Here is a 27,176-nt window from a genome sequence, read left to right as displayed (position 1 = left end):
AGAATCTGCACGCAATTGTGCAATCACGTCATCAACACAGATTTTCTGTGAACGTTTGGGCAGGCATTGTTGGTGATGTCTTGACTGGGCCCCATGTTCTTCCACCTACGCTCAACGGAGCACGTTATCACGATTTCATACGGGATACTCTACTTGTGCTGCTAGAACATGTGCGTGCCTTTACAAGTACGACACAACATGTGGTTCATGCACGATGGGGCTCCTGCACATTTCAGCTGAAGTGTTCGTACGCTTCTCAACAACAGATTCGGTGATCGATGGATTGGTAGAGGCGGACCAATTCCATGGCCTCCACGCTCTCCTGACCTCAACCCTCTTGACTTTTATTTATGCGGGCATTTGAAAGCTCTTGTCTATGCAACCCCGGTACCAAATGTAGAGACTTTTCGTGCTCGTATTGTGGACGGCTGTGATACAATACGCCATTCTCCATGGCTGCATCAGAGCGTCAGGGGTTCCGTGAGATGGAGGGTGGTTGCATGTATTTTCGCTAACAGAGGACATTTTGAACATTTCCTGTAACAAAGTGTTTGAAGTCACGCTGGTACGTTCTGTTGCTGTGTGTTTCCATTCCATGATTAATGTGATTTGAAGAGAAGACATGTCCACATAACATATTTTCATTCTTTGTGTGTGAGGAATGTTTCCTGAAAGTTTGGCGGTACCTTTTTGTAACACCCTGTATAGTTTTCCAGTCTATTTCGCATATACATTTTAAATTCTCAATTCCATTTTTATTCATTGGTCTTGTAGTTCAACTAAGAATTTACGCAATTCTCGATGCGCATGTAGATGTGTCATCGATAGCAGTACTGTGTGTTTCCATAACTCGTGTTGTAATTTTTCTTATAGAGTGAGAAAGAGGGTACATATGAAACGACATGTGATTTAAATGTAGCAGTAGAATGGGTATGCTCTAAACATTTCACTTAAAATAGATCTTTAATAAGCTGTTACCTCAGTGTGTTCAGAAACTTTAATAATGTGTCTAATTTGAAACTTCCTGGCAGATTAACACTGTGTGCCCGACCGAGACTCGAACTCGGGCACACAGTTTTAATCTGCCAGGTAGTTTCATATCAGCGCACACTCCGCTGCAGAGTGAAAAATCTCATTCTGGATGTGTATAATTGTTTCATAAATAATTCCGAATCATCGGCTGGTGGCCACTATATCGTGACTGAAATTATGAACTTTCCATGAATTTCTAGTCTACAGCAAAAGTGTCAAAATTCCGCTCACTGTAAAATTGTAGGGTACAGATGTTTACACACGGGTAACAATTATTGAACTACACTCCTGGAAATTGAAATAAGAACACCGTGAATTCATTGTCCCAGGAAGGGGAAACTTTATTGACACATTCCTGGGGTCAGATACATCACATGATCGCACTGACAGAACAACAGGCACGTAGACACAGGCAACAGAGCATGCACAATGTCGGCACTAGTACAGTGTATATCCACTTTTCGCAGCAGTGCAGGCTGCTATTCTCCCATGGAGACGATCGTAGAGATGCTGGATGTAGTCCTGTGGAACGGCTTGCCATGCCATTTCCACCTGGCGCCTCAGTTGGACCAGCGTTCGTGCTGGACGTGCAGACCGCGTGAGACGACGCTTCATCCAGTCCCAAACATGCTCAATGGGGGACAGATCCGGAGATCTTGCTGGCCAGGGTAGTTGACTTACACCTTCTAGAGCACGTTGGGTGGCACGGGATACATGCGGACGTGCATTGTCCTGTTGGAACAGCAAGTTCCCTTGCCGGTCTAGGAATGGTAGAACGATGGGTTCGATGACGGTTTGGATGTACCGTGCACTATTCAGTGTCCCCTCGACGATCACCAGATGTGTACGGCCAGTGTAGGAGATCGCTCCCCACACCATGATGTCGGGTGTTGGCCCTGTGTGCCTCGGTCGTATGCAGTCCTGATTGTGGCGCTCACCTGCACGGCGCCAAACACGCATACGACCATCATTGGCACCAAGGCAGAAGCGACTCTCATCGCTAAAGACGACACGTCTCCATTCGTCCCTCCATTCACGCCTGTCGCGACACTACTGGAGGCGGGATGCACGATGTTGGGGCATGAGCGGAAGACGGCCTAACGGTGTGCGGGACCGTAGCCCAGCTTTATGGAGACAGTTGCGAATGGTCCTCGCCGATACCCCAGGAGCAACAGTGTCCCTAATTTGCTGGGAAGTGGCGGTGCGGTCCCCTGCGGCACTGCGTAGGATCCTACGGTCTTGGCGTGCATCCGTGCGTCGCTGCGGTCCGGTCCCAGGTCGACGGGCACGTGCACCTTCCGCCGACCACTGGCGACAACTTCGATGTACTGTGGAGACCTCACGCCCCACGTGTTGAGCAATTCGGCGGTACGTCCAGCCGGCCTCCCGCATGCTCACTATACGCCCTCGCTGAAAGCCCGTCAACTGCACATACGGTTCACGTCCACGCTGTCGCGGCATGCTACCAGTGTTAAAGACTGCGATGGAGCTCCGTATGCCACGGCAAACTGGCTGACACTGACGGCAGCGGTGCACAAATGCTGCGCAGCTAGCGCCATTCGACGGCCAACACCGCGGTTCCTGGTGTGTCCGCTGTGCCGTGCGTGTGATCATTGCTTGTACAGCCCTCTCGCAGTGTCCGGAGCAAGTATGGTGGGTCTGACACACCGGTGTCAATGTGTTCTTTTTTCCATTTCCAGTAGTGTATATGACATAAAATCGCCATAAATTCTGAACGATTTATGTTCGGACGTTCAAACTGCACGTCGGCCGAGGGACATGATGGGAATTAGTATGTGCTGTATTGTTTTGTTTATTGACGATGCCCACTTCATTTGGATGGATTCGTCAATAAGCAAAATTAACGCGTTTTGAGGACTGAGAATCCACATTTCGCGATCGAGAAGTCTCTTCACCCTCAACGGCTGACAGTGTGGTGTGCAATGTCCAGTCAAGGAATAATCGCTGCGGCATTCCTTAATAGTGTGGTGATTACCCAAACGGCATGTGAAAGTTTTGGAAGATGATTTCATCCCCACTATCCAAAGTGACCCTGATTTCGTCAAGATGTGGTTCATGCAAGACGGAGCTCGACCCCATTGAAGGAAGAGAGTGTTTGATGTTCTGGTGGAGCACTTTGGGGTCCGCATTCTGTCTCTGGGACAGAGGCCATTGGGCCTCGATTGGAGACCATATTCTCCAGATCTGAACACATGAGTCTCCTTTTTGTGGGGCTGTGTTAAAGGCAAGGTGTACAGCAGTAACCCCAAAACCACTGCCGAGCTAAAAACAGCCATTCATGAGGTCATTGACAGCATCGATGTTCCGACGGATCATGCAGAATTTGGCTATTATGTCTGGGCCACATTATCGCCAGTAATGAGTGGCACATGGAACAAGTCATAACCTGAATGCGAATATCTGTAGTGGCGTTTACATGTTGAATAAAGTGTGTACACGCCATAGATTGTAACTAATTGACGTTTTTTTCATATAGTTCAAAAATTGTCATCCTTTATCTGTATTGCTTCTTAATAGTAAAATTGTACACCGCGTGGCTTATTGAGAATCACCGTAAGGTAAAAGACTGGATTTATGAGTAGCTGTGTGTCTAATTATACTCTCGAAAGTTTCTAGGTAAATGAATAAGACTGTAATCCCGTATGTTCCTATGCGTCTGACTTAGACCTCCAATAGAACCGCCAGCATCAAGCGTTGACTACGAACTGCATTTTAGTCAATATTCGTTTGAATACTGAGAAGTTTATTGGTGGTGCAATGCTGCCCAATTCGAGTAGCTGCGGTGGATATTATTTAGTATGTGTTTAACAATATAATTCCCGTGATTCTACAGCTGCCAATATAATTTTCTCTGTAGAAAAAAATTGAATAACGAGCTAGCAGCCAACGACAGCGGGCGCGATCGTTGCTCTTAATCTTTTGGCTAATTGATCTAAATTATATGCGAGGTGATCTCAATTTTCAAACAAAATGCCGTCAAAATTCCACGACGAGGCTCTGCGTCAGACGGCCACTCACAGGCGAGATGACGTCAGGGCGGAATTCGGTGGTATGGTACCCGGGTAAGCTGACCATCTCATACTCATACACAATAAATCTGTAATTTAAAGTTTTCTAAATAGTTACCGGCTGGTCAGAAGGTATTCGTCACAAATTATACAAGAAAGCAATAAATACTCGTCGCATTTATTAGTCTATTTACATTAGAAACATATTTCACGAGTAAATGAAGAGGACCGTAGGAGAGTCGATAAGATTTATTGAAGTTTTTTGTAAATTTTCTATTTGGATTGTCGCCGTGGGAAACGAGAGATCGCGAATGATTCTTTGTGAAACTAGCTGTACGAAGTGAAACCTGTAGAAGTCTGCGAACTAGGGCCTGATTTATCACAAATAATAGTGAAAACTGGCATGGGTGAAAGTATATAAAAACATTTCGGTAAGGGAGGTCCGCAAACGAATTGCTTGTGAGACAACTGTGAAAGAGTGGTTACCAGCCGCCACTGACTAAAGTGTGAAATGATCTCCTGTCGAGTAATTAAATAAGCTACACGTACGGAAATATGTAATGATCTTAAACTTTCTACAGTTGTGATATTGATTTTGATAAAGTTTATATTTTGAGAGACTTCATTAGGGCAATAGTTGTGTCTGAAACTTCACAACTGGACTTTTAAAGTATATTATTTCTTGTTATTTTTGTGAAACACTTTTGAACGGAAGATGAGACACTAGCTGTAATCGAATGAACATTGTGATGAGTTGGTCAATGGGAAAGAATTTTCAACAACTAGTTAGCACTGGAAAATTGTATGACATGAAATGGGAATTACAACGGAGGAATAGCTTTCCAGAAAAGTGAAATACCGTCTCCTTGCGTCAGTTTCGGGAGAGAGGTAATACCTTGGCCAGGCGATGGTCCAAAATTTATCGAAGCAGGAAGTATCACACTTTAAATTTAAACATAAATTACAGTGTTGACGCAGCAGTTAACACCGTAAATGGCTTTGGTCTGGAGGAAAGACTGATAATAATGCATGAAAATGGTGTCAAGGCAATAACAGACTGAGCATTACATTAGATGAAAGAGAATAGGGGCGACTGGTGGTGTGAGACAAGATGCTGGTTTAGGGAGACCACAGAAAATGTAAAGAGTAATTGTCGGAAACGGCTTATAGTCAAAATTTTCAAAATATTTGTCCAGGACTTAACAACTGCAACATATCGCTCTGTTCACACACACACACACACACACACACACGTGTGCACAAACGAATTGTTTGTGAGATACTTGTGAAAGCGAGGTTATGAACCGCCACTGACTTAAGTGCGAAATAATGTACTGTCGAATAACTATAAGAAGCGCATCCTTACTGTGTTTATTGCATATTCCATACATCATTTACACAGTTTTTCCCAAAATGATGTATAACGAGCCATTTCACAAATAACGTAGATGAAATTTGTTTAGGCGTGTTCATAAATGATCGCCACTTACGGAGTACTGAACATTTCAGTTGCTTAAACGTATTAACAAAATGAAGACGTTTTTGTTTGCCACTACTGATGCTATTAATGAAACATACTTGAACTGATCAACGAGACTAAATATATTTACCTTTTGCTGTGGGACACAAACATTTAATTTTTGTCTATACAGATGGATACGTTGTATTGAGATTCCAGTTCAGGTGTAAAATGTCTACACTTAAAGTGAGGTTATTGTATATATTGTGCATTACTGAGTACACGGATTCGTTTTTCGGAATGACGGGCGACTCCTTTGTCAGACCACTACACAGTAGTTCTTTTTTCTTCTTCTTTTTCTTGGCCTATTTCTCGTATCTTCACTGTGAATTTTAATTTTCGGATTTGGTAATGTTAGTGGCAGAGGTTGGCCGGGTGCCATTCCATTTCGATCCACTTGTGCATCCCAATTATCTGTGTCGAGTATTATCGCATGTAAAATATGTGATCGTTTTCGAAGGATCTGCGAATCGTGTAACTAACGCGGGACGTGGATAGTAGCCTGATGTTCGCTTATTAATCGCGTCACAACTCTAACTGACGCTAGTGAAACGAGCAGCAATGAAATATAATCTTCACTATCACAAATATTTAGCTGTTTTTTTTTCGGAATATGCCGCAGTTTCCGAGATGGCGGTTAGGGTGGAACCTTAGAACACAACCCTTCAGGCTCGATTTTTTTTAAATTTTAATTTCATGAACTTCTTGTTTTAATTATTTGATTTATAGTCTACAATTTCGAAAAAAGGGTTAGGATTTACTTATAAAATATATGTTGTTTGCTTTTTAAATACGTAGGACTGTGACTAACAGATGAACTGCATACTTATCTCGTACAGATATAATTAAATACATTAGTATTCATTTATGTGCATACTAGAATATAAATTTAATTAAGTCGGAGGTTAATAGTCATTGAGAAATCGTTAGTAATAATGGAGCAAACTAAAAAAAAATATTACTTCAGCGTATGAAGCTGTGTGAAACATTTTAATTCATTCATGTGTAAACTTGACCACAAATGTTAGTAATTAAGTGAAACCATCAGCAAAAAATCATAATAAGTTCACTAACAATAATCTAAGAGACTATGAGTCTGTTAACTCAGTATGTGAAACTGCTCGAAACAATTTTGGATCTTTCGCGTGCCTTAGGCTCTATTTCATCCTCATGTTCTTCACCTCAACTCAGCTCATTTCTTCATAGGAATTGCTATTTTCAGTCGTCTTTTCACCGCATCCTTAATATCTTTCTGTTAAATTTTATCGCGTTTTGCTGCAATTCTGTATTACATCCAACTATTCACTGTATACAATCCAAAGAAGTAGAGAATGATCCTTTTCCTTGTCCTAAACGAAGTGCGTCAACACTTGTCGATCATGGATGTTCACTGCAGGCACTGAATGGATATATGTGAGACCAGCACTCCACCTTGAGCTTTGAATGAATTCCGGAACATGTAGATATTTTTAGAACATGACTGATATCTATCCATTGTACTAAAATTATATGGTCATCATTATGAACAGTCAGTATTGATTCTCGGGTCAATCCCAGTATTAAAGTTAAACCAAACAAATGCTTATGCTCAATATGATGGTTAGCAATGATTTACCGGTTTTTACTACTGAAGAAACATTTGTCAATTCTGATGGATACAGTACCATTAACGAGGTGTCTGCTTCTGACGAGTTCCGTATTTGTTCTGGATACTTTGTTCCCCTTTTAGTGATAATTTTTGAACATCCTTGATTAACAACTAAATTTGTTTCGTCATGGTTCCACACATTCTCTGGGGGAACTCCATCCAGCTTTTTCTGCATATTGTCAAAGAATGCATTCACGATTTCTTCGTTGTTTGCTGTTCTTGCACACGAGATGTTTTTTGCCGACCCGTGTGTGAAAAACGCATTGTATCTTTGCATTAACTGCCTTGTCCAGTCTATTCCAGGAAAGTTGTTTTTAAACCTCGCTTCCTTCCTGCCGCATCTGTCAAGGTATTCCTTTGCCGTACATCAGAGGTCGAATGTCCTTATGGGGAATCCAAAACTTGATAAAGCTATTGCATGGGAAACAAACCGCTCCTCTTCTGACTCTGTAAATAGAGAATGCGTGCCAACTGTTTTCCACACCTTTCTTTAACGTTTATTGGAAGTGTGTTCTTTGGAATATCATACTTTTGAGGCGTCTTCCAGTACGTCAGGCCGGCCGCGGTGGTCTCGCGGTTCTAGGCGCTCAGTCCGGAACCGCGCGACTTCTACGGTCGCAGGTTCGAATCCTGCCTCGGGCATGGATGTGTGTGATGTCCTTAGGTTAGTTAGGTTTAATTAGTTCTAAGTTCTAGGCGACTGATGACCACAGATGTTAAGTCGCATAGTGCTCAGAGCCATTGGAACCATTTGAACCAGTACGTCAGGGTTTCCGTTTTAATTGCATTAATAGCCTCTTGGAGACTTTCCTCTGTTTAATTTCTGTATATCCTTGATCCAAGGGCCCGTTTATATTTCCGTACCATAACTTGACGGCTTCTAAAACAAAAGAGATTATCAAAGTCATTTAAAACTGACTGGGGTAATTTCGGGACAGTCCCAAAGTTTCCCCATGAAAGTCTCATTATTGACAAAAGCAGCCAAACAAAATACTAATTATAGGATGTTTTATTCCATATTCACAGAAATTGTAGCTAAAGTATGTACGATTTATTATATTATTTACCTGTCTGTCGTAGGCCGATTGTCGTACCGCTTGCGTATGTGAAAGTTTGTAGTGAACTTTTAACATGTCAACAATGACACGAATACTAAAGTGGATGCCGCACAACACAGGTTGTATATGGAAATTTTGGAGACGGTCAGTAGATAGCAGCAATGAACAATGATTGTAGAGACCTCAGAAGCAACAAAGTATCTCGTAAGTTACGGCGTCGGGAAATTAGAAACGAATTTAAAAAGTGTTATTTTCCTAATTGTATCCCACCAGTCCCAAACTAGCCCCAGTTTACGGTATGTAAAGAAATCTTCAGAGAAATACTGAGATCAGTGCTCCAAAGTGCTTTCAGTTCCACTGGAACCTGAAAGTAAAATCTCATGTTCCGTGTATGTGATGTACATTAAAATATTAGAAAAATTGGCAGGGTAAACCAACATGTACTTCACCTCTGTGCTAGAAGCATCTGCAGAAAGAAAACTCTTCTCAAAGAAGTACTTCTATCTCCATAACCATCTCCGCTGCTCCGTCATCGATTTAGAAGTCTGAACATTTACTTTACTGGATTCTTTTAGCATTACTCTTTGTTGTGAACGTGAGCCAAGAGACTGATTCACTGACGATGATTTTAGCACAGCAAGGAAACGTTTCGTATTCATTACTGCTTTTGCGACAACTTTCTTCATCACTGCTTTCTTACGAATATGTGTCTTTTGTATTACTCACCCGAATTTGTAACTGACAATCAACCCTTGCTTCGTCGTCTTCACTTTTGTCTAAAGTTTTGTTCAAGATACTAAGTATTTCACTTTCGGACACAATCGTTTATCAGTTGCCATCTGAGAAACAAAAGCATTAACATGACACTTGTAATAAGTACTTTATAACGTGGAAGTGAATTTTGATTAACATTTTTAGTTCATACTCAAGACCTGCACAACTGAATGGATGAATAATAAAATTTAAACAAAATCCAACGTGTATCAAAAAGAATCATCCTATTTGGCACGTCTGTATCTCTGAAACTAATAAATATGTACAATGAATTTTGTTTTTTGATGAAGAGGAAACTGAAAAAGTTTCTTTAATACCGTTTCATAGGTGTTCAATATGGCCCTCTTGAGATGACGGCGTATGTTAATGCCGTATTCAAAATGTTACCGCAATGCAGCGAGCATGTCTTGAGTTACAGCTTCCACAGCTGCTGTTTTGCGGTGTCTGTTCGTTGGTTGTCGGTGGTAAGGGAGGCACGCAAACAAAGTCTTTTATAAACCCCCACAAGAAATGATCACATACAATCGATTGCGGTAACCTTGGAGACCGGTAATATAAGGGTGAATCATTTGGCCCGGTGCGACCGATCCATTGTTCAATAATCCTTTGATTTAAAAATTTCCGCTCTTCCAGATGCAAGTGTGGCGGTGCCCTATCCTGTTGGTAAATGGAGTCGTTCGAATCAGTCTCCAGCTGCGGGAAAAGAAAGTTCTGAAGCATATCGAAATATCTGTTCCCTATAACAGTGTTCTCGGCAAACAAAAATGGACCACACACTTTTTCCCTTGAAACTGCACAAAACACATTAAATTTTGGAGAGCCCCTCTCATGTTGTACAACTTCATGTGGTTGTTTCGTTCCCCATACTCTCACATTATGACGGTTCACCTTTCCATTTAAATGGAATGTGGCCTCGTTACTAAGCATTAAGCGTGGAAGAAAACTGTCATAATCCATCTTGCCAAGAACGAAATTACAGAGCTCCAAACGTTGTTGTTTTTCACCTTCACGAAGAACTTGCAGTTGCTGAACGTTGTATGGTTTCATGTGTCAACGTCGCCGCAACACACGCCAGACGGATATTGGGGGCATGCTGAGCTGTCGAGCAGCACGGCAAACGGATGTCTGCGGACTCCTTGTGAAACTATGGCGGATGCATTCAACGACTGTCAGACACTCGGGGACGGCCTGGCGACTTGCCTTTACACAAAGAACCTGTTTATCGCAATTCTTCATGCCATCGTCTAATGCTCTGTGCTGTAGGAAGATCCACACCATACCTAGTAGGAAAGTCATGTTGGCCAGTTATTGCTGACCCCTACTGTGCAAAACGTAGAATGCAAAACGCCTTCTGTTGTCCCGGCACATTGTTTATTATAACTGAAGTGGGCGCACACTGCTACTACTAGCGGGGACTATGTAAAACTCGAGAGTTTGCTATTTCTAATAGTGCACTGTTCTTGCACACAGCCGGTCACTGTGGCCGAGCGGTCCTAGGCGCTTCAATCTGGAACCGAGCACCTGCTACAGTCGCAGGTTCGAATCCTGCCTCGCGCACGGATGTGTGTGATGTCCTTAGGTTAATTAGGTTTAAGCAGTTCCAAGTGATGGGACTGATGATGACCTCAGATGTTAAGTCTCATAGAGCTTAGAGCCATCTGAACCATGCAAGTATCTCAAATAACATAATAGTTATGATATTTTTTAACAGATGATTCTTCTTGATACACTCTGTACTAATCAGCAGGCTTGTGATAGTTATTTGTTTCACAATAATTGGAAAAGAAGTACAAGGAATGATGTTACACTCTGAGGATGCTGTCATCAATGGGTAACAGCCAGTGGGTTCAAAAAATGCCTCAAATGGCTCTGAGCACTATGGGACTTAACATCTGAGTTCATCAGTACCCTAGAACTTAGTACTACTCAAACCTAACTACCCTAAGGACATCACACACGAACCTGCGACCGTAGCAGCAGAGCGTTTCCGGACTGAAGGGCCTAGAACCACTCGACCACAACGGCCGACTAACAGCCAGTGGGTTGTGGTGACATATTGTTACTAAGTAAACTCAATTATTACGAATGGGAATGTTTTCTGGGAAACGAATACACTGCACGGTCCCTCCCGTCGGAGGTTCGAGTCCTCCCTCGGGCATGGCTGTGCGTGTTGTTCTTAGCGTAAGTTAGTTTAAGTAGTGTGTAAGCCTAGGGACTGATGATCTAAGCAGTTTGGTCCCTTAGAAATTCATACACACACAAACGAATACACAACACAAAACAGGAACACAATTTTAAAGAGCAGTAAATGGCCATAAGAATCGTAACTAAAAGTGGTAGTAAGGCTCATTGTAAGCAAATTTTTAAAAATAATGTATATGTCTTTACTGAGCAAAGAGAGTCCAACCACCAGCCTGTTGTACACATCAGGAGAAACATTGGTATGTTATCATGATCATGGAACAAGGGCTCATTTGGACTTAAATTTGTCATGGACAAACAAGTGAAATAATCTCATCAGAATTTTCCATCTGGGGTTGAAATTGTGTATTGATTTGTGCTAGGTGATGAAAGAGAGAACTAAAATACGTTGTGTTGTTGTGGTCTAGAGTCTGAAGACTGGTTTGATGCAGCTCTCCATGCTACTCTATCCTGTGGAAGCCTCTTCATCTCCTAATAACTACTGCAAATTACATCTTTCTGAATTTTCTTGACGTATTCATCTCTTGGTCTCCCTCTACGACTTTTACTCCCAACAATTCCCTCCAATACTAAGTTGGTGATGTCTTGATCTCTCAGAAAGTATTCTATCAACCGAGCCCTCCTTGTCAGGTAGCGCCACAAATTTCTTTTCTTCCCAGTTCTGTTCAGTACCTCGTCATCACTTACGTGATCTACCTACCGGATCTTCAACATTCTTTTGTAGCACCACATTTCAGAAGCTTCTATTCTCTTTTAATGTAAACTGTTTATCGCCCATGTTTCTCTACCATACATGGCTACACCCCACGCAATACTTCCAGAAAAGACTTCCTAGAACTTAAATCTATATCTCACGTTAGCAAATTTCTCTTCTTCTGAATCGTTTGCCTTGCCACTGACAATCTACATATTATATTCTCTCTACTTCGGCAATCATCAGTTATTCTGGTGGCCAAATAATAAAACTCATCTACTACTTACATTGCCTCGTTTCCTAATCTAATCACCAGATTTAATTCCAATACATTCCATTATCCTTGTTTTGAATTTATGGTTGTTCATCTTTTATCCACCTTCCAAGAACACTAATCATTCCGTGCAACTGCTCTTCCAAGTCCTTTGCTGTCTCTGAGATAATTACAATTTCATCGGAAAATCTCAAAATTTTTGTTTCTTGTCTCCTAACTTTAATTCCTTTTCAAAATTTTTCTTTGGTTTCCTTTAGTTCTTGCTCAGTGTATAGATTGAATAACATCGGGAATATGCTGCAGCACTGTCTCAGTCCCTTGTCAATCATTGTTTTCTTTTCATCCCCCTCGAATCTGATTGTTGCCGCCTCATTTCTGTACAAGTTGTAAGTAGCCTTTCCCTCCCTGTATTTTGCTAGAGCTACCTTTAGGATTAGAAATTGAGTATTCCAGTCAACACTGCCAAAAGTTTTATCTAAGTCTACAAATGCGATAAACGTACAATTGCTTTTCTGTAACCTGTCTCCTAAGATATGGTCAGTATTGTCTCACATATTCCACAATTCTTCGGAATCCATACTGATCGTCCCCGAGGTCGGCTTCTACCAGTTTTTCCATTCTTGTAAAATACATTTATTTTAAAAAAATTGTCAAAGCATATCTTTTAAGCAATCCATGCTATCTGTACATTAAACATTACTTGCAGAACTGACAGAACTGAATACAGATCAATAATAACAATGCTAATGATAAGTGATTTCCAATGAATGATATTAATGTCTCACTATTTTTCTGAGCATGAGGGGTACTGACTCAGTTTCTCGAAGTATAGGAGAGGGGACATAGATGTGCAATAAGGCTAGAAGCATGGTCGTACTCCGCAAGTCATATGTGATGTAACTTACTCAAAGTATAGACAGGCACAAGAGAACTATACTTGCATATAATCGAAGGCGGTAGTGCGTTTGTTTGGACACTAACAAGAAATTTGAGAGGATGGAGACTCCTGCCGTGTCCGGTCATCTCGATTTCGGTGTTCCGTGGTTTTCCTAAATCACTTCAGGCATTCCCTGGGACGGTTGCATCAACAAGGCCACGGCCAATCACATGCTCATTCCTCACTGAACGCGTGTACATGTCCACATTTCTTTCCTTGCATTAAGATGACTGATCTCATGTCATTACAGAATTATCCTTGCTCTAATAAGTTACTACTACTACTAATTAGGGGATTTTTAATTACAGATGCTGTCCGCCCAACACGTGCTCGTCTCCAGGCGTTGTGAGTGAGGTGAGTTCCTAAACTGTGATGGTGCTGAAATCCAGAGAATTCTTTAAAGGAGACGATGCTTTCGTAGAAAAATTATTGTTTTCTTACGGATATAATGAATAATGCCTAAATTAATATTTTTTTTTTACTTTTTAAAGTACTTCAATGATTGATTCGTTGATTACAGAAATAAGACAAATCAGAAAGTTTTACGGTGTATTTCCTCGCTTCACTGGACTTGTCTGGCGTCAACACAAGGTGTCTATAGAAATCACACTAATCTGGTGCCTCGGTTCGAAAGTAATAGCGGCATAGCAAACTTCTGTAACTGCAAAGACGTTAAGTCAGCCAGTTGGTAGATGACCTCAGATGTTACGGTTCTTTTTGTTTGATGATGGAGAAGCAAAGACAAGGAGTCAATAAAGTTTGTAGCATGTTGCTCTAATATGTACATTCTTCATCTTTTTCTATCGGTGTTACTGAGCAACCAGAATTATTTTCCTCTGAAGCGCTATTTCTTTCTTCCCAATTGCGGAGATTTTGATGCAAAAAGAAAATAAACTAAAGATCAAGTGCACGTACCAGAAGAGAATCACAATGAAGCAATCACGTGCTGAATTTCAAGTGACGATATTCGAATCTCCACACTTTCTGGATTTTTATTATTGGTGGAAACATTATTACAAGAAAAGTGCGTTGGACGTGCAGTTATTGGGCAAGATCTTTGTTGTCCAACAGAAATCTAGACGACAACAAGTTTAGCCTTGTAACAATCATCAAATTCATCGATAATGTGGTGTGTTACTCATTCAGGCTGAAAAGCTACAACATCCTCAAAACACCAGGTTTCCCAGCTCTCTTTGTTACTCGCATTTCTCCAGAAAATGGTTAAATGTATGCCGCAGGATTTCGGCCGATTTTCTGGATACCTCTTCCAGGGGCCCGTACTGAGGTGTATAATGACTTTGCAGATTATGTTTTTGTATTTATCACTCACACCTAATCTATTTGTATTATCTCTCTTGTGTGGCAAGTTTACAATATGTTGCTTTGAATCATTTCACATTTTTGCCAACTATTTTCATAAAACTGCTGTAAATGTAACATATTTTGGAATATTTCCGTTTCCATCTGGGAAAAACAGACTGAATGATATTTTGTGTTCCACTTACTTCAATGATCAAGTAATTTCTCCAGGTATAACTGCATATTTCATGCAAGTGTTTATCATTTAGAATGGAAACAATATAACCTTATACTGGATTTTCGCAGTTTTAAATTTCAATTGAAACCAAATCCAAAAACTTAACACACCTATGAATTTTAAGCATAACATGCGCACATGAAAAGGATAGAATTTTATTTCCGTTTGGAAAAAAGTATATATGCTTTTCCTCCCCCCCCCCCCCCCCCCCCCACCACCACCCGCCCCCATGAACCATGGACCTTGTTGTCGTTTGTGGGGAGGCTTGCGTGCCTCATTGATACAGATAGCCGTACGGTACGTGCAACCACAACGGAGGGGTATCTGTTGAGGGCCAGACAGACATGTGGTTCCAGAAGAGGGGCAACAGCCTTTTCAGTAGTTGCAGGGGCAACAGTCTGAATGATTCACTGATATGGCCTTGTAGCACTAAACAAATCGGCCTAGCTGTGATGGTACTGCGAACGGCTGAAAGCAAAGGGAAACTACAGCCGTAATTTTTCCCGAGGGCATGCAACTTTATGATTAAATGATGATGGCGTCCTCTTGGGTAAAATATTCCGAGGGGAAAATAGTCCCCCATTCGGATCTCCGGGCGGGAACTATTCAAGAGGACGTTGTTATCAGGAGAAAGAAAACTGGAATTCTATGGCTCGGAGCGTGGAATGTCAGATCCCTTAATCGGGCAGGTAGATTAGAAAATTTAAAAAGGGAGATGGATAGGTTAAAGTTAGATATAGTGGGAATTAGTGAAGTTCGGTGGCAGGAGGAACAAGACTTTTGGTCAGGCGAATACAGGGTTATAAATACAAAATCAATTAGGGGTAATGCAGGAGTAGGTTTAATAATGAATAAAAAAATAGGAGTGTGGGTAAGCTACTACAAACAGCATAGTAAACGCATTATTGTGGCCAAGATAGACACGAAGCCCACGCCTACTACATTGGTACAAGTTTATATGCCAACTAGCTCTGCAGATGATGAAGAAGTTGCTGAAATGTATGACGAGATAAAAGAAATCATTCAAGTAGTGAAGGGAGATGAAAATTTAATAGTCATGGGTGACTGGAATTCGACAGTAGGAAAAGGAAGAGAAGGAAACATAGTAGGTGAATATGGATTGGGGCTAAGAAATGAAAGAGGAAGCCGCCTGGTAGAATTTTGCACAGAGCTTAACTTAATCATAGCTAACACTTGGTTCAAGAATCATGAAAGAAAGTTGTATACATGGAAGAACCCTGGAGATACTGAAAGGTTTCAGATAGATTATATAATGGTAAGACAGACATTTAGGAACCAGATTTTAAATTGTAAGGGTCATTCCATCTCAAATCAACTAACAGTCTGAACCTTGATATCTCAGATTTGTATGAATTTTTTTCAGGTAATGTACCCACTAACACTAGTATAAATTTGAAATTTCAAATTTTTCTGACCTTTGGTTTTTGAGTTTCAAGGGTTTAAAAATAAAAAAAACCTTCTGTTTTTGATCAATGTTTGTTTTAAAATGCTGTAACTCAAAAACTATACAACCTAGAGAGCTCAAACTTGCACCATTGTTTTCCTCTAAAAATTCCCTTCAATTTGATATGTAATATGACTATGCTACCGAAATCTGAAAATTTTAAACTATTCCAAAAAAAAACACTTTTTGAAATTTCCAAAATACGTACCCTCGGATTCTTTTATAAAAATTATATGTGTTGTCCTGTCTAACTAACTACATGCATGAAAAATTTCAAGATGGGATCTCAATGGGTTCTTGTATAAAATAATATTTTACTACTGCAATACACACTAGTGAGGTGAAAAGCAGACTATTTCTAGGCTATGAATACTAAGGTAGGTCTATGTAATTCTAACAAACTTAAATTATTATGTTAGCCTTTTTATGCAACATTACCCTGTTATTGTTTGTTAATTCATTAAACCATATTTTAATGTGAGAATAAAATATATAAAAAATATAACTTAAGAATCTTACGATTTTATACATTCACTTTTTGCTATAGAAAAATGTGAGATTTTCATACAGGGTCAAGGCTCTTGTTTTGGCCACTACCCCACTTATGGCCACCTTGATGTAACAGGTGCAATTTTAAGCTCCTTTGGAATACCAGCCAGTCCTACCATAGATTATAATAAGCAATATGAAATGTGCTACTCAATTGTTTATAGAAAAATGTGCAGAATTTGAGTTATGTTTTCTTTAAGCAACACACAATCTGTTTTTTTTTGTATTCTACATGTTGTACAAAGCATCAGAAGAAACTCAATTTATTGAGAGGTAAGATTAAGTACTATATTTTCATATCCTACAAGTTAAATGTGATAAAACCTAAAAACATGTTATTAATGTGGCTATAAGTGGGGCCTATGAAATAATCATAGCAAAAAAAACTTATGAGTGCTCTATATTGTACTGTGTTTTAGTGTTAAGTTGTCCAAGTGATCTTGTATGGAGTGGTGCAGTCTCAGTGTATGCCATGCCATGTATGTGGTAATGTATCAAACATCATAAAATAGGATTATTTACTATATTTATTTTTCCTAGAATTTTCCAAATAATAGAAATGTAGAAATGTGGTTATTTGAGTTGTATATATATATATATATATATATATATATATATATATATATATATATATATATATATAAGAGGAAGTTTTGCCTTGCAGTAGTGGAGGAAATGTAAACGATTCTTTTATTGATCCTCAATCTTCCATAGACTATTTGAACAAGTACCTGGAACGCATTGGTGAGTCACCACTAAAGAAGAAAAAGTTTGCTGTGCCTACCTATACAAATAAAAAACTTGATAAAATAAACTATAGCTTAGAAAAGAACTTACTACCAGAATCAAGCCCTGAAGAAGTTCTTACTGAACATTCTGAAGATGAATCGGAGATTACTCAACAGTTAAAAGAAAAGTTTGCTCAAACAACAAAAAGAAGTAAAATAATGATGATTTTGTCTACCTTACCTATGAGTTGGAGGTGTCAGAAAATAGAAGAAGAATTTGGAGTGACAAACTACATGGCTCATGCAGTAAAACTGTTAGTAAAAGAAAAAGGAATTTTGTCAACTCCGAGTCCTAAACCTGGAAGAACTCTAAATGAGAATATTGTTGACTGTGTAAAAGACTTCTACAATTCTGACGATGTTATAGAATGATGCCAGGGAAAAAAGATTATGTGATCATAAGAAATAAAGATGGAAAGATCCAGGTTCAAAAGAGGCTAGTGTTGGCACATTTGCAATAAATATACCAATTATTTAAGGAAAAGATCCCTCCAAACAAAATTGGGTTTTCCAAATTTTGCGAATTAAGACCAAGGAACTATATCCTGACTGGAAGAAGTGGCACACATACTGTTTGTGTGTGTACCTTACACCAAAACATTAAGCTAATGATGAATGGTGCTAAGATGAAAAATTTTGTTTTGGATGGAGATAAAACTGCATTGAAATCCTGTCATTCCTGCCTAGTCAAGATAATGTGCAATCCACCATCGCAACAATGTTTTATGGATATTTGTGAAGAATGTCCTGGTGTCTCTAGACTTAAAGATCTATTGAATGGAGAGTTCAATGATGATATGATTGATGAAGTTACCAATAAAAAGTGGGTAACTGTAGATAGGTGTTTGATGGAAACTGTAGTAAAAAATACTAATGACTTTATGGATGAATTTTTGGACACTCTAATGAAGGTAAAAACTCATTCATTTATAGCTAGTCAGCAGAAAGAATACTACAGCGAAATCAAGGACAATTTAACTGAAGACCATTTAGTAGTCAACTGTGATTTTACAGAAAACTACTCTTTCGTAGTTCAAGATGAAATACAATCATTCCACTGGACTACATCCAAGCTACACTGCATCCTTTCATCATATATTATAAATGGGAGGGAAAACTAAAACATCTGCAGTATGTCTTCATATCAGATTGCCTGAAACATAATACAGTCGCTTTCTATGTATTCCAGAAAAAACTGCTAGAAATCATAAAGCAAACCTTGACTTTTTCACTTAAAAAGATTACTTACTTTTCTGATCGCAGTGCTGCACAATATAAAAATAAGAAAAACTTCCTTAATGTGTGTTTGCATAAAACTGATTTTGAAGCTGAGGCAGAGTGGGAGTTCTTTGCAACATCCCATGGCAAGAGTGCATGCGATGGCCTTGGCAGAACTGTTAAGCGGCTATCTGCTAAAGCCAGCTTACAAAGGCCATATGGCCAACAAATCTTAACACCCAAATCACTTTATGTATATGCCATGGAAAACATAAAAAACATTGACTTTGTATATTGCACAACAGAGGACTATGAACTGACCAGAGAATACTTACTTCCTCGGTTTACTGAATCAAAAGCAATTGTGGGAACACAAAAGTTTCACTCATTTAATCCTGCACAGAGAGTCAAATTACTTTCTATCCTTATCATTATAGTCTGGATGAGTCTCTTGAGTATGTGACAACACTGAATCAAATAACACCATCACATATGGAAAATATTGCTGCTGGTTTTGTGACAGTAGCATATGATGACTCTTTGTGGCTAGGATGCATTGAAGAAAAATACAATGACATGTACCGAATACATTTTTTTTACACCCAAAGGGTCCAGCCCAGTCTTTTTACTATCCACAACCAAGAGATATATTGGATGTCCCAGGAAATATTCTTTTACAAACAGCGAATCCTACAACAGCTACGGGAAGAACCTACACTTAAAGTGCTAAAGAAATGAAGTTGTCTTCTCTTGCTTTGCAAAATTATGTTGAAAGGTCATAAAAGAAGCAGATTTAAATTATGTTACACCTATCCTCACTAAACACTAAGTCGTATAAACACCATGTGTATTACCTTTGTAAATACCAATTAGTATTAGAAATACAGTTCTATCCACGCAAATATCAAGAAGTTAATCTTTTTCCCAAGTGAAATTAGTTATATGCCAATTTCTAATATAAGGAACTTCTTGTAAATGATTACACAAATAACACTGGAAAACCAAGAAAACGATAATCTCTGTCATTTACAACTAAGGATGAGGGTGAATGGCTTTATTCAAATTTTTAACTTGTAGCACGTATATTACCAATTAAAATGTGTTCACTTTCTTCTGATGCATAGCTGAACTACAACACTATATCATTTAATGAGATAACAAACAATAAGGGGGTAATGTTGCATAAAAAGGCTAACATAATAATTTGAGTTTGTTAGAATTACATAGGCCTACCTCAGTATTCATAGCCTAGAAATAGTCTGCTTTTCACCTGACTAGTGTGTATTGTGGTAGTAAAATATTATTATTTACAAGAACCCATTGAGATCCCATCTTGAAATTTTTCATGCATGTAGTCAGTTAGACTGGACAACACATATAATTTTTATAAAAAAATTCGAGGGTATGTATTTTGGAAACTTCAAAAAAAATTTTTTTGAATAGTTTAAAATTTTCGGATTTCGGTAGCATAGTCATGTTACATATCAAATTGAAGGGAATTTTTAGAGGAAAACAATGGTGCAAGTTTGAGCTCTCTAGGTTGTATAGTTTTTGAGTTACAGCATTTTAAAACAAACATCGATTGATCAAAAACAGAAGTTTTTAATTTTTAAACCCTTGAAACTCAAAAACCATGGTCAGAAAATTTGAAATTTCAAGTTTAAACTAGTGTTAGTGGGTACATTACCTGAAAAAAATTCATCCAAATCTGAGAGGTCATGGTTCAAATCATGTAGTACAATTGGTTGATTTGACATGGAATGACCCATAAAACATTTCCAGGGACAGATGTGGAGTCTGACCACAATCTATTGGTTATGAACTGTAGATTAAAATTGAAGAAACTGCAAAAAGGTTGGAATTTAAGAAGATGGGACCTGGATAAACTGAAAGAACCAAGGGTTGTACAGAGTTTCAGGGAGAGTATAAGGGAACAACTGACAGGAATGGGGAAAAGAAATACAATAGAAGAAGAATGGATAGCTTTGAGGAATGAAATAGTAAAGGCAGCAGACGATCACGTAGGTAAAATGACGAGGGCTAGTAGAAATCCTTGGGTATCAGAAGAGATACTGAATTTAATTGATGAATGGAGGAAATACAAAAATGCAGCAAGTGAAGCAGGCAAAATGGAATACAAACGTCTCAAAACTGAGATCAACAGGAAGTGCAAAATGGCTAAGCAGGGATGGCTAGAGGTCAAATGTAAGGATGTAGAGGGTTATCTCACTAGGGGTAAGATAGATACTACCTACAGGAAAATTAAAGAGACCTTTGGAGAAAAGAGAACCACTTGCATGACTATCAAGAAGTCAGATGGAAACCCAGTTCTAAGCAAAGATGAGAAAGTAGAAAATTGGAAAGAGTATATAGAGGGTCTATAGAGGGGCAATGTTCTTGAGGACAATATTATGGAAATGGCAGAGGGGGTAGATGAATATGAAATGTTAGATATGGTACTGTGTGAAGAATTTGACAGAGCACTGAAAGAGCTAAGTCGAAACAAGGCCCTGGGTTCAAATGGCTCTGAGCACTATGGAACTTAACATCTGTGGTCATCAGTCCCCTAGAACTTAGAGCTACTTAAACCTAACTAACCTAAGGACATCGCAAACATCCATGCCTGAGGCAGGATTCGAACCTGCGACCTAGCAGTCGCGCGGTTCCGGACTGAGCGCCTAGAACCGAAGGCCCTGGGAGTAGACAACATTCCAGTAGAACTAGTGACACGCTTGGGAGAGCCAGTCCTGACAAAAAACTCTACCATGGGTGAGCAAGATGTATGAGACAGGCGAAATACCCTCAGACTTCAAGAAGAATATAATAATTCCAATCCCAAAGAAAGCAGGTGTTGACAGATGTGAAAATTACCGAACTATCAGTTTAATAAGTTACAGCTGCAAAATACTAACGCGAATTCTTTACAGACGAATGGAAAAACTGGTAGAAGCCGACCTCAGGGAAGATCAGTTTGGCTTCCGTAGAAATGTTGGAACACGTGAGGCAGTACTGACCCTACGACTTATCTTCGAAGCTAGATTAAGGAAAAGCAAACCTACATTTCTAGCATTTGTAGACTTAGAGAAAGCTTTTGACAATGTTGACTGGAATACTCTCTCTCAAATTCTGAAGGTGGCAGGGGTATAATACAGGGAGTGAAAGGCTATTTACAATTTGTGCAGGAACCAGATGGGAGTTATAAGAGTCGAGGGACATGAAAGGGAAGCAGTGGTTGGGAAGGGAGTGAGACAGGGTTGTAGCCTCTCCCCGATGCTATTCAATCTGTATATTGAGCAAGCAATAAAGGAAACAAAAGAAAAGTTCGGAGTAGGTATTAAAATCCATGGAGAAGAAATAAAAACTTTGAGGTTCGCCGATGAGATTGTAATTCTGTCAGAGACAGTAAAGGACTTGGAAGAGCAGTTGAACGGAATGGACAGTGTCTTGAAAGGGGGGTGTAAGATGAACATCGACGAAAGCAAAACGAGGATAATGGAATGTAGTCGAGTTAAGTCAGGTAATGCTTATGGAATTAGATTAGGAAATGAGACAATTAAAGTACCAATGAGTTTTGCTATTTGGGGAGCAAAATAACTGATGGTGGTCGAAGTAGAGATGATATAAAACGTAGACTAGCTATGGCAAGGAAAGCATTTCTAAATGAGAGAAATTTGTAAAAATCGAGTACAGATTTAAGTGTCAGGAAGTCTTTATAGAAAGTATTTGTATGGAGTTTAGTCATGTACGGAAGTGAAACATGGACGATGAACAGTGTAGACAAGAAGAGAATAGAAGCTCTCGGAATGTGGTGCTTCAGAAGAAGCTGAAGATTAAACGGGTAGACCACATAATTAATGAGGAGGTCCAGAATAGAATTGGGGAGAAATTTGTAGCACAACTTGACATGAAGAAGGGACCGGTTGGTGGGACACATTCTGAGGCATCAAGGGATCTCTAATTTAGCATTGGAGGCCAGCGTGGAGGGTAAAAATCGTAGAGGGAGACCAAGAGATGGCTACACTAAGCAGATTCAGAAGAATGTAGGTTGCAGTAGTTATTCGGAGATGAATAGGCTTGCACAGGACAGAGTAGCATAGAGAGCTGCATAAAACCAGTCTCTGGACTGAAGACCACAACAATAACAGAAACATTAAATTTAAGAGTTTCTGTAAATAAGTTATCAACAGAGTAGAAGTCGCCCAGTGGAAAGTTCTTTAAGCCTTGTTCAGAAACCATACTCTGATTCACCTATACTGGACGTGGAAAACACGCGTAATGTAAAATGGCTTGGATAGGGATATGAGCACTGTATCTTCCAAAAAGGAATCCAGTTTCTTGATCACAGCACCGTTTGACGTGAGGTATATTTTCGAACACTATAATGTGGAAAATGTTATCAGTGGAATAAATGACCTATTAAGAGCTGAGACCCCTTATGTCCACAACACAAACTTTTCACGAGAAGCGAAAACGTGGTATCAGAAGGACCAATAACTGAAAGTTGTTGATAAAAACCACACATTTCCTATTATACGGTTTGTTATTGTAGACGCAATGGATATATTAATATGTATAGTTATTGCAAATGACGGGTTTCTACTCAAAAGTGTGGACATGAGGGTTTCTACGTCAAATGAATAGCAAAAAATGGCGTTTTAAAGGGATTTATTAATGTATTAACAACAAAATAATTCACAATATGTGCTGCATTGTAAACCATGTGCTTTGAGCAAAACGTACCCCTTGTAGGTTGTGTGTATTTTCTATTTTTCGCTTTCGCTTCCTTTATAATATCACATTTAATATTGTTATGAACGCTTTTCCCTCTCTTTCTTGTTGGTTATACATCACTCATATTAGAAATGCTTTAACAGTGCAGAAGTAGTAGTTAAAAGATGTAATAATGTAATGAAACTGAGCATAATATGACTTGCACTACAGCCATATAACGTTTATGTATATTATTGACTGCCAACTGTTTAGCAGTCGGGTACAACAACCTTAGAAAACAAAGTAAACTACGAAGGAAACCAACGAGAAAACAAAAGAGAATAATGCTTCCACTCTTTTAAGTATAGAAACGCCTCATCCCATTAGACATGAGGCGTTTGAACAAAACAGAAAATTTACCATCTCATAACATAGAAATCAATGAGTGAACATGAGGTACTTCTATCACAATCAATGTCGCTACCTTCAAAGATACATAACCCGCCACTATCTCATTTTGCAAAAAATGTGGACATGAGGGGTTTCTGATTTTATCGATTCAAATGAAGTCGTTCCTGTGTGTCAGGACAGTTATTGTACTTACGGTTAACATTTAGGCGAACGCTTGGCTTATTGCTTCCACATTAAATTTACAGTATTATTACAGGTTTAAGTAGGAAGATGGAATACCGTTTCCATTATGAGTGCGTGTGTATCGGATACGATTTTTCCTGATATGGGTGAAATTAACACAGTAACTAAGAAGGTGTCACCGTTATAGGAAGTACTTTAGAAATGCTCTTCAGAAACAGGATGGCCTCAGCTCAGAAATGGCAGAAAATGAAAAATATAAAAAATTTAGGGATAAGGTAAAGAGCGTAAAAGACGTAATTCTCTTCAATTTTTAATCTGTTCGCACTAAAAATTATTTTGTAAACTTAAATTCCAACATCCATCATTGTATACGTGTCACAAGTTTAGTTCGCCAAGTTTAATCTTTGAGAGTGAAGTACTGGGTGCCTCAGTATAGTTGCATGTAAAACAAGAAATGAGATGACTTGCTATTGTACAGGAAGGATTAGGATAGTGATGAACATAAGGGACAGACAAAATCAGTAGCAGGAGCTCTTTTATTTACATAGACAGATGCTGTGGATAGGTTTAACCAAGTTGAAACTAAGAAGCAGGCACATATCTGATGATGATCAAAAGCCTTAGCCGTCAGCATTTCATTTTATTCCACTGCATCATGATAGCTTTTATAGTGGTGGTCATAGTATGTTCACGGTTTTGATGCATAATCGTAGCTCGAACAGCTTTGCGTAGCGCTAAAATAAATATCCTTGTCGACACTTCTCTCCCTGTAGAACCTTGGCCTCTCAACTGACCACTGGTTAGTCTTCTGTGTTAATCATCATTGGGCAACAGTATTATACTGCCATGTAGTTAGCATAGTCATATTGCCAGTGGTCAGTGCCGCCTTATTGAACGAGATCGTGTTTTTCATTTTGAGGTAGCTTCTAGGTTATTCTCACGAGCCTGAAAGAATTTCCGCCCAATGCTCTCAACATGAAAAAAGCCGTCACGCTATCACTTTTTTAACATTTTTTGTTCACATCCAATAGGAGCACGCCTAGTAAAGATATAGGTTGTTCAATATTCGGTGTGAGGATAGGTTTACAAGTAGCCGGCCCTCGAGTAATCACCAAAACCACGTTCGGCCATCAAGATTGAAGTTTTCCGTGATTCCCTAAACCGCTCCAGCATATGTCGGGGTACTTACTTTGACAGGGCAAGGCCAATGTCCTTCTCCATCCATGAAGCATTCCGGACATGTGCTCCGTCTCTTGTGACCCCATGTCGATGGGATGTTAAACCCTAATCTTCCTTTCTTCGAGTAATGAGAATGTCTGATTTCTTAACATATTTAACCAGAAGAGCAAATTTTCACATGGGGTTTAAAATAAAGTGTGGATAAGACAAATAATATGGCGAAGGGTACTTGGAGTATTCTGTCTAGTTGCGCAGTATACACTGAAAAATTCCCTTTGTATACTGCACATGTTCTTTTCATCTCAGTGTGGATTAAATTAATTACATAGACAAATGTTTTTATTTACTATCTAAAGGTGTTAACAATGTTGAAAGCATAGCACACGCTTTATCTCTTCAAGAGTCCAGTTTACTAAGCGAGTAGTTTGCGTTGATAACAGACTCGCGCAATAGCCTACGACTACTCGTTAGGTGACGATGTAGAAACTAGTGACCAAGATTACTTTCGAATATTTTTATGTGCATCGTTTTCCAAATACATTGTAAAAGATGTAATTTTGTCACCTTTCTCGCCACAGACACATAGACTGGTTCTTCAAAAGTGTTTCTTGAAGTTCCCATGAAAAAACATGTCTCGCAGTCGCTACTGTGAAGCTTGATGTTTTTGTCCTATTAATCCATGGCTCTATGGGAATTATTAGATGATTTAACACATGATGGAAATGTTTCCTTTCAGAAGTTCTTGACCATTCTTTCTTCACTGTTTTCTGCGTATGGGAATCATATCCGGTACTGGGATATTCTCGTATTTAAGAGTCAAGTTTGTAGATTCTTGCTCAGTGAGGATATCTACCTTTTCATTTCCAGGGATTCCCGTGTGGTTTTTGAGTGAAGACATTACTGTGTTTCGATGTTTTCTTTTCATGTCGAACATGTTGTCAATGACTGCATTAACTGTAGGATTAGTGCAACTGCTGTGGTTTGAATTAATTGCAAGGCAGACATGCTATCGGATGTTGTGGCTATTGTTTCTTCAGCGCTCACTTGCACAAAGATCAAGGGTTCCAGTACGGCAATCAGCTCAGCTGTTATCACGGTAGAGCCTGGGTCAGCTTATACACGGTGATTCCGTGATGATGTTATAAACTTTCAGGTATGATGGAGAAAGGTAAATGTATCAGTTTGAGGTAAGGAGTTCTGACCAGGAAGCGATCGAGTCGAAAATTATAATCGAAAATCTTTCTGATACCTCTGACAGTGGACCTCTTCTATGGCATATCTTTTCTTTCATGTTTTGGGAGGAGATAGCATGAATCAGTACCAGGGCTGTCAGAATTATCGCGTTGGACGATAACGCCTACCCATACCTTGTCAGTAGAACTCAGGCTACGCTTCAGCGATTTGGTTGGGAATCATTGCAACGTCCTCCGTGCAGCCCGAATCTTCCATCACGTATTTTTCACAACTTCGGCGATCTGAAGAAAGACATGCGTGGACGCGGGTTTCAGTCGGACGAGGAAGTGCAAGAGTGGATGAGGTTGTCTATCCATCAGCGGCAGACCGCATCGTACTAAACGGGAATTGATCGTCTCATCTCCCAGTGCGATAAATGCATAACGAGTGTGGTGATTACTTTTGAATGGAACTATTCCATGGTCCCGTTGTGGTGGGTGTCCAGTTTTTATTTAACTGCTCCGTATATCTCGTGTGGTCGTCACAAACATCAAAATGACCAATTCTTGAAGTTTCTTACATGCTACCAGAAACGTAAGATGTTTCTCAAGAGAAAAGTAGCTGGAGATGAGATGTGGACAGATTACTCTAGAAAGGAAAAAGCCAAACTAAAGACCAAATTTGTAGTTTTGCCACGTTACGGAAAAGTTTCTTCTAAAATATGGATATCAAACTGGGAATTCATGCTGAAAACAACATTAGTAATATATTATAAGGCACACATAAATGAAAAGGC

At 39.4% G+C, this 27,176-nt stretch overlaps 1 protein-coding gene across 2 annotated transcripts in view; it reads left to right on the top strand.

Moving 5' to 3' along the window:
- The first annotated feature begins 3,907 nt into the window (after window positions 1-3,907).
- Window positions 3,908-27,176, top strand: part of LOC126267266 (uncharacterized) — a 71,119-nt gene continuing 47,850 nt past the window's right edge. The window contains exons 1-2 of one of the 2 annotated variants that reach the window (XM_049972332.1): window positions 3,908-4,115; window positions 13,476-13,521. In XM_049972332.1, coding sequence (XP_049828289.1) covers window positions 4,024-4,115; window positions 13,476-13,521 — 138 coding nt within the window. In that variant the 5' untranslated portion in view covers window positions 3,908-4,023. The remainder of the gene's footprint in view (window positions 4,116-13,475; window positions 13,522-27,176) is intronic. The other variant, XR_007548974.1, reaches the window with a different exon arrangement.

Source organism: Schistocerca gregaria, chromosome 4 (genome assembly GCF_023897955.1).
Source record: "Schistocerca gregaria isolate iqSchGreg1 chromosome 4, iqSchGreg1.2, whole genome shotgun sequence".
NCBI lineage: Eukaryota > Metazoa > Arthropoda > Insecta > Orthoptera > Acrididae > Schistocerca > Schistocerca gregaria.
Note: the sequence above shows the minus strand (reverse complement) of the source record. Positions and strands in the feature narration are given on the sequence as shown.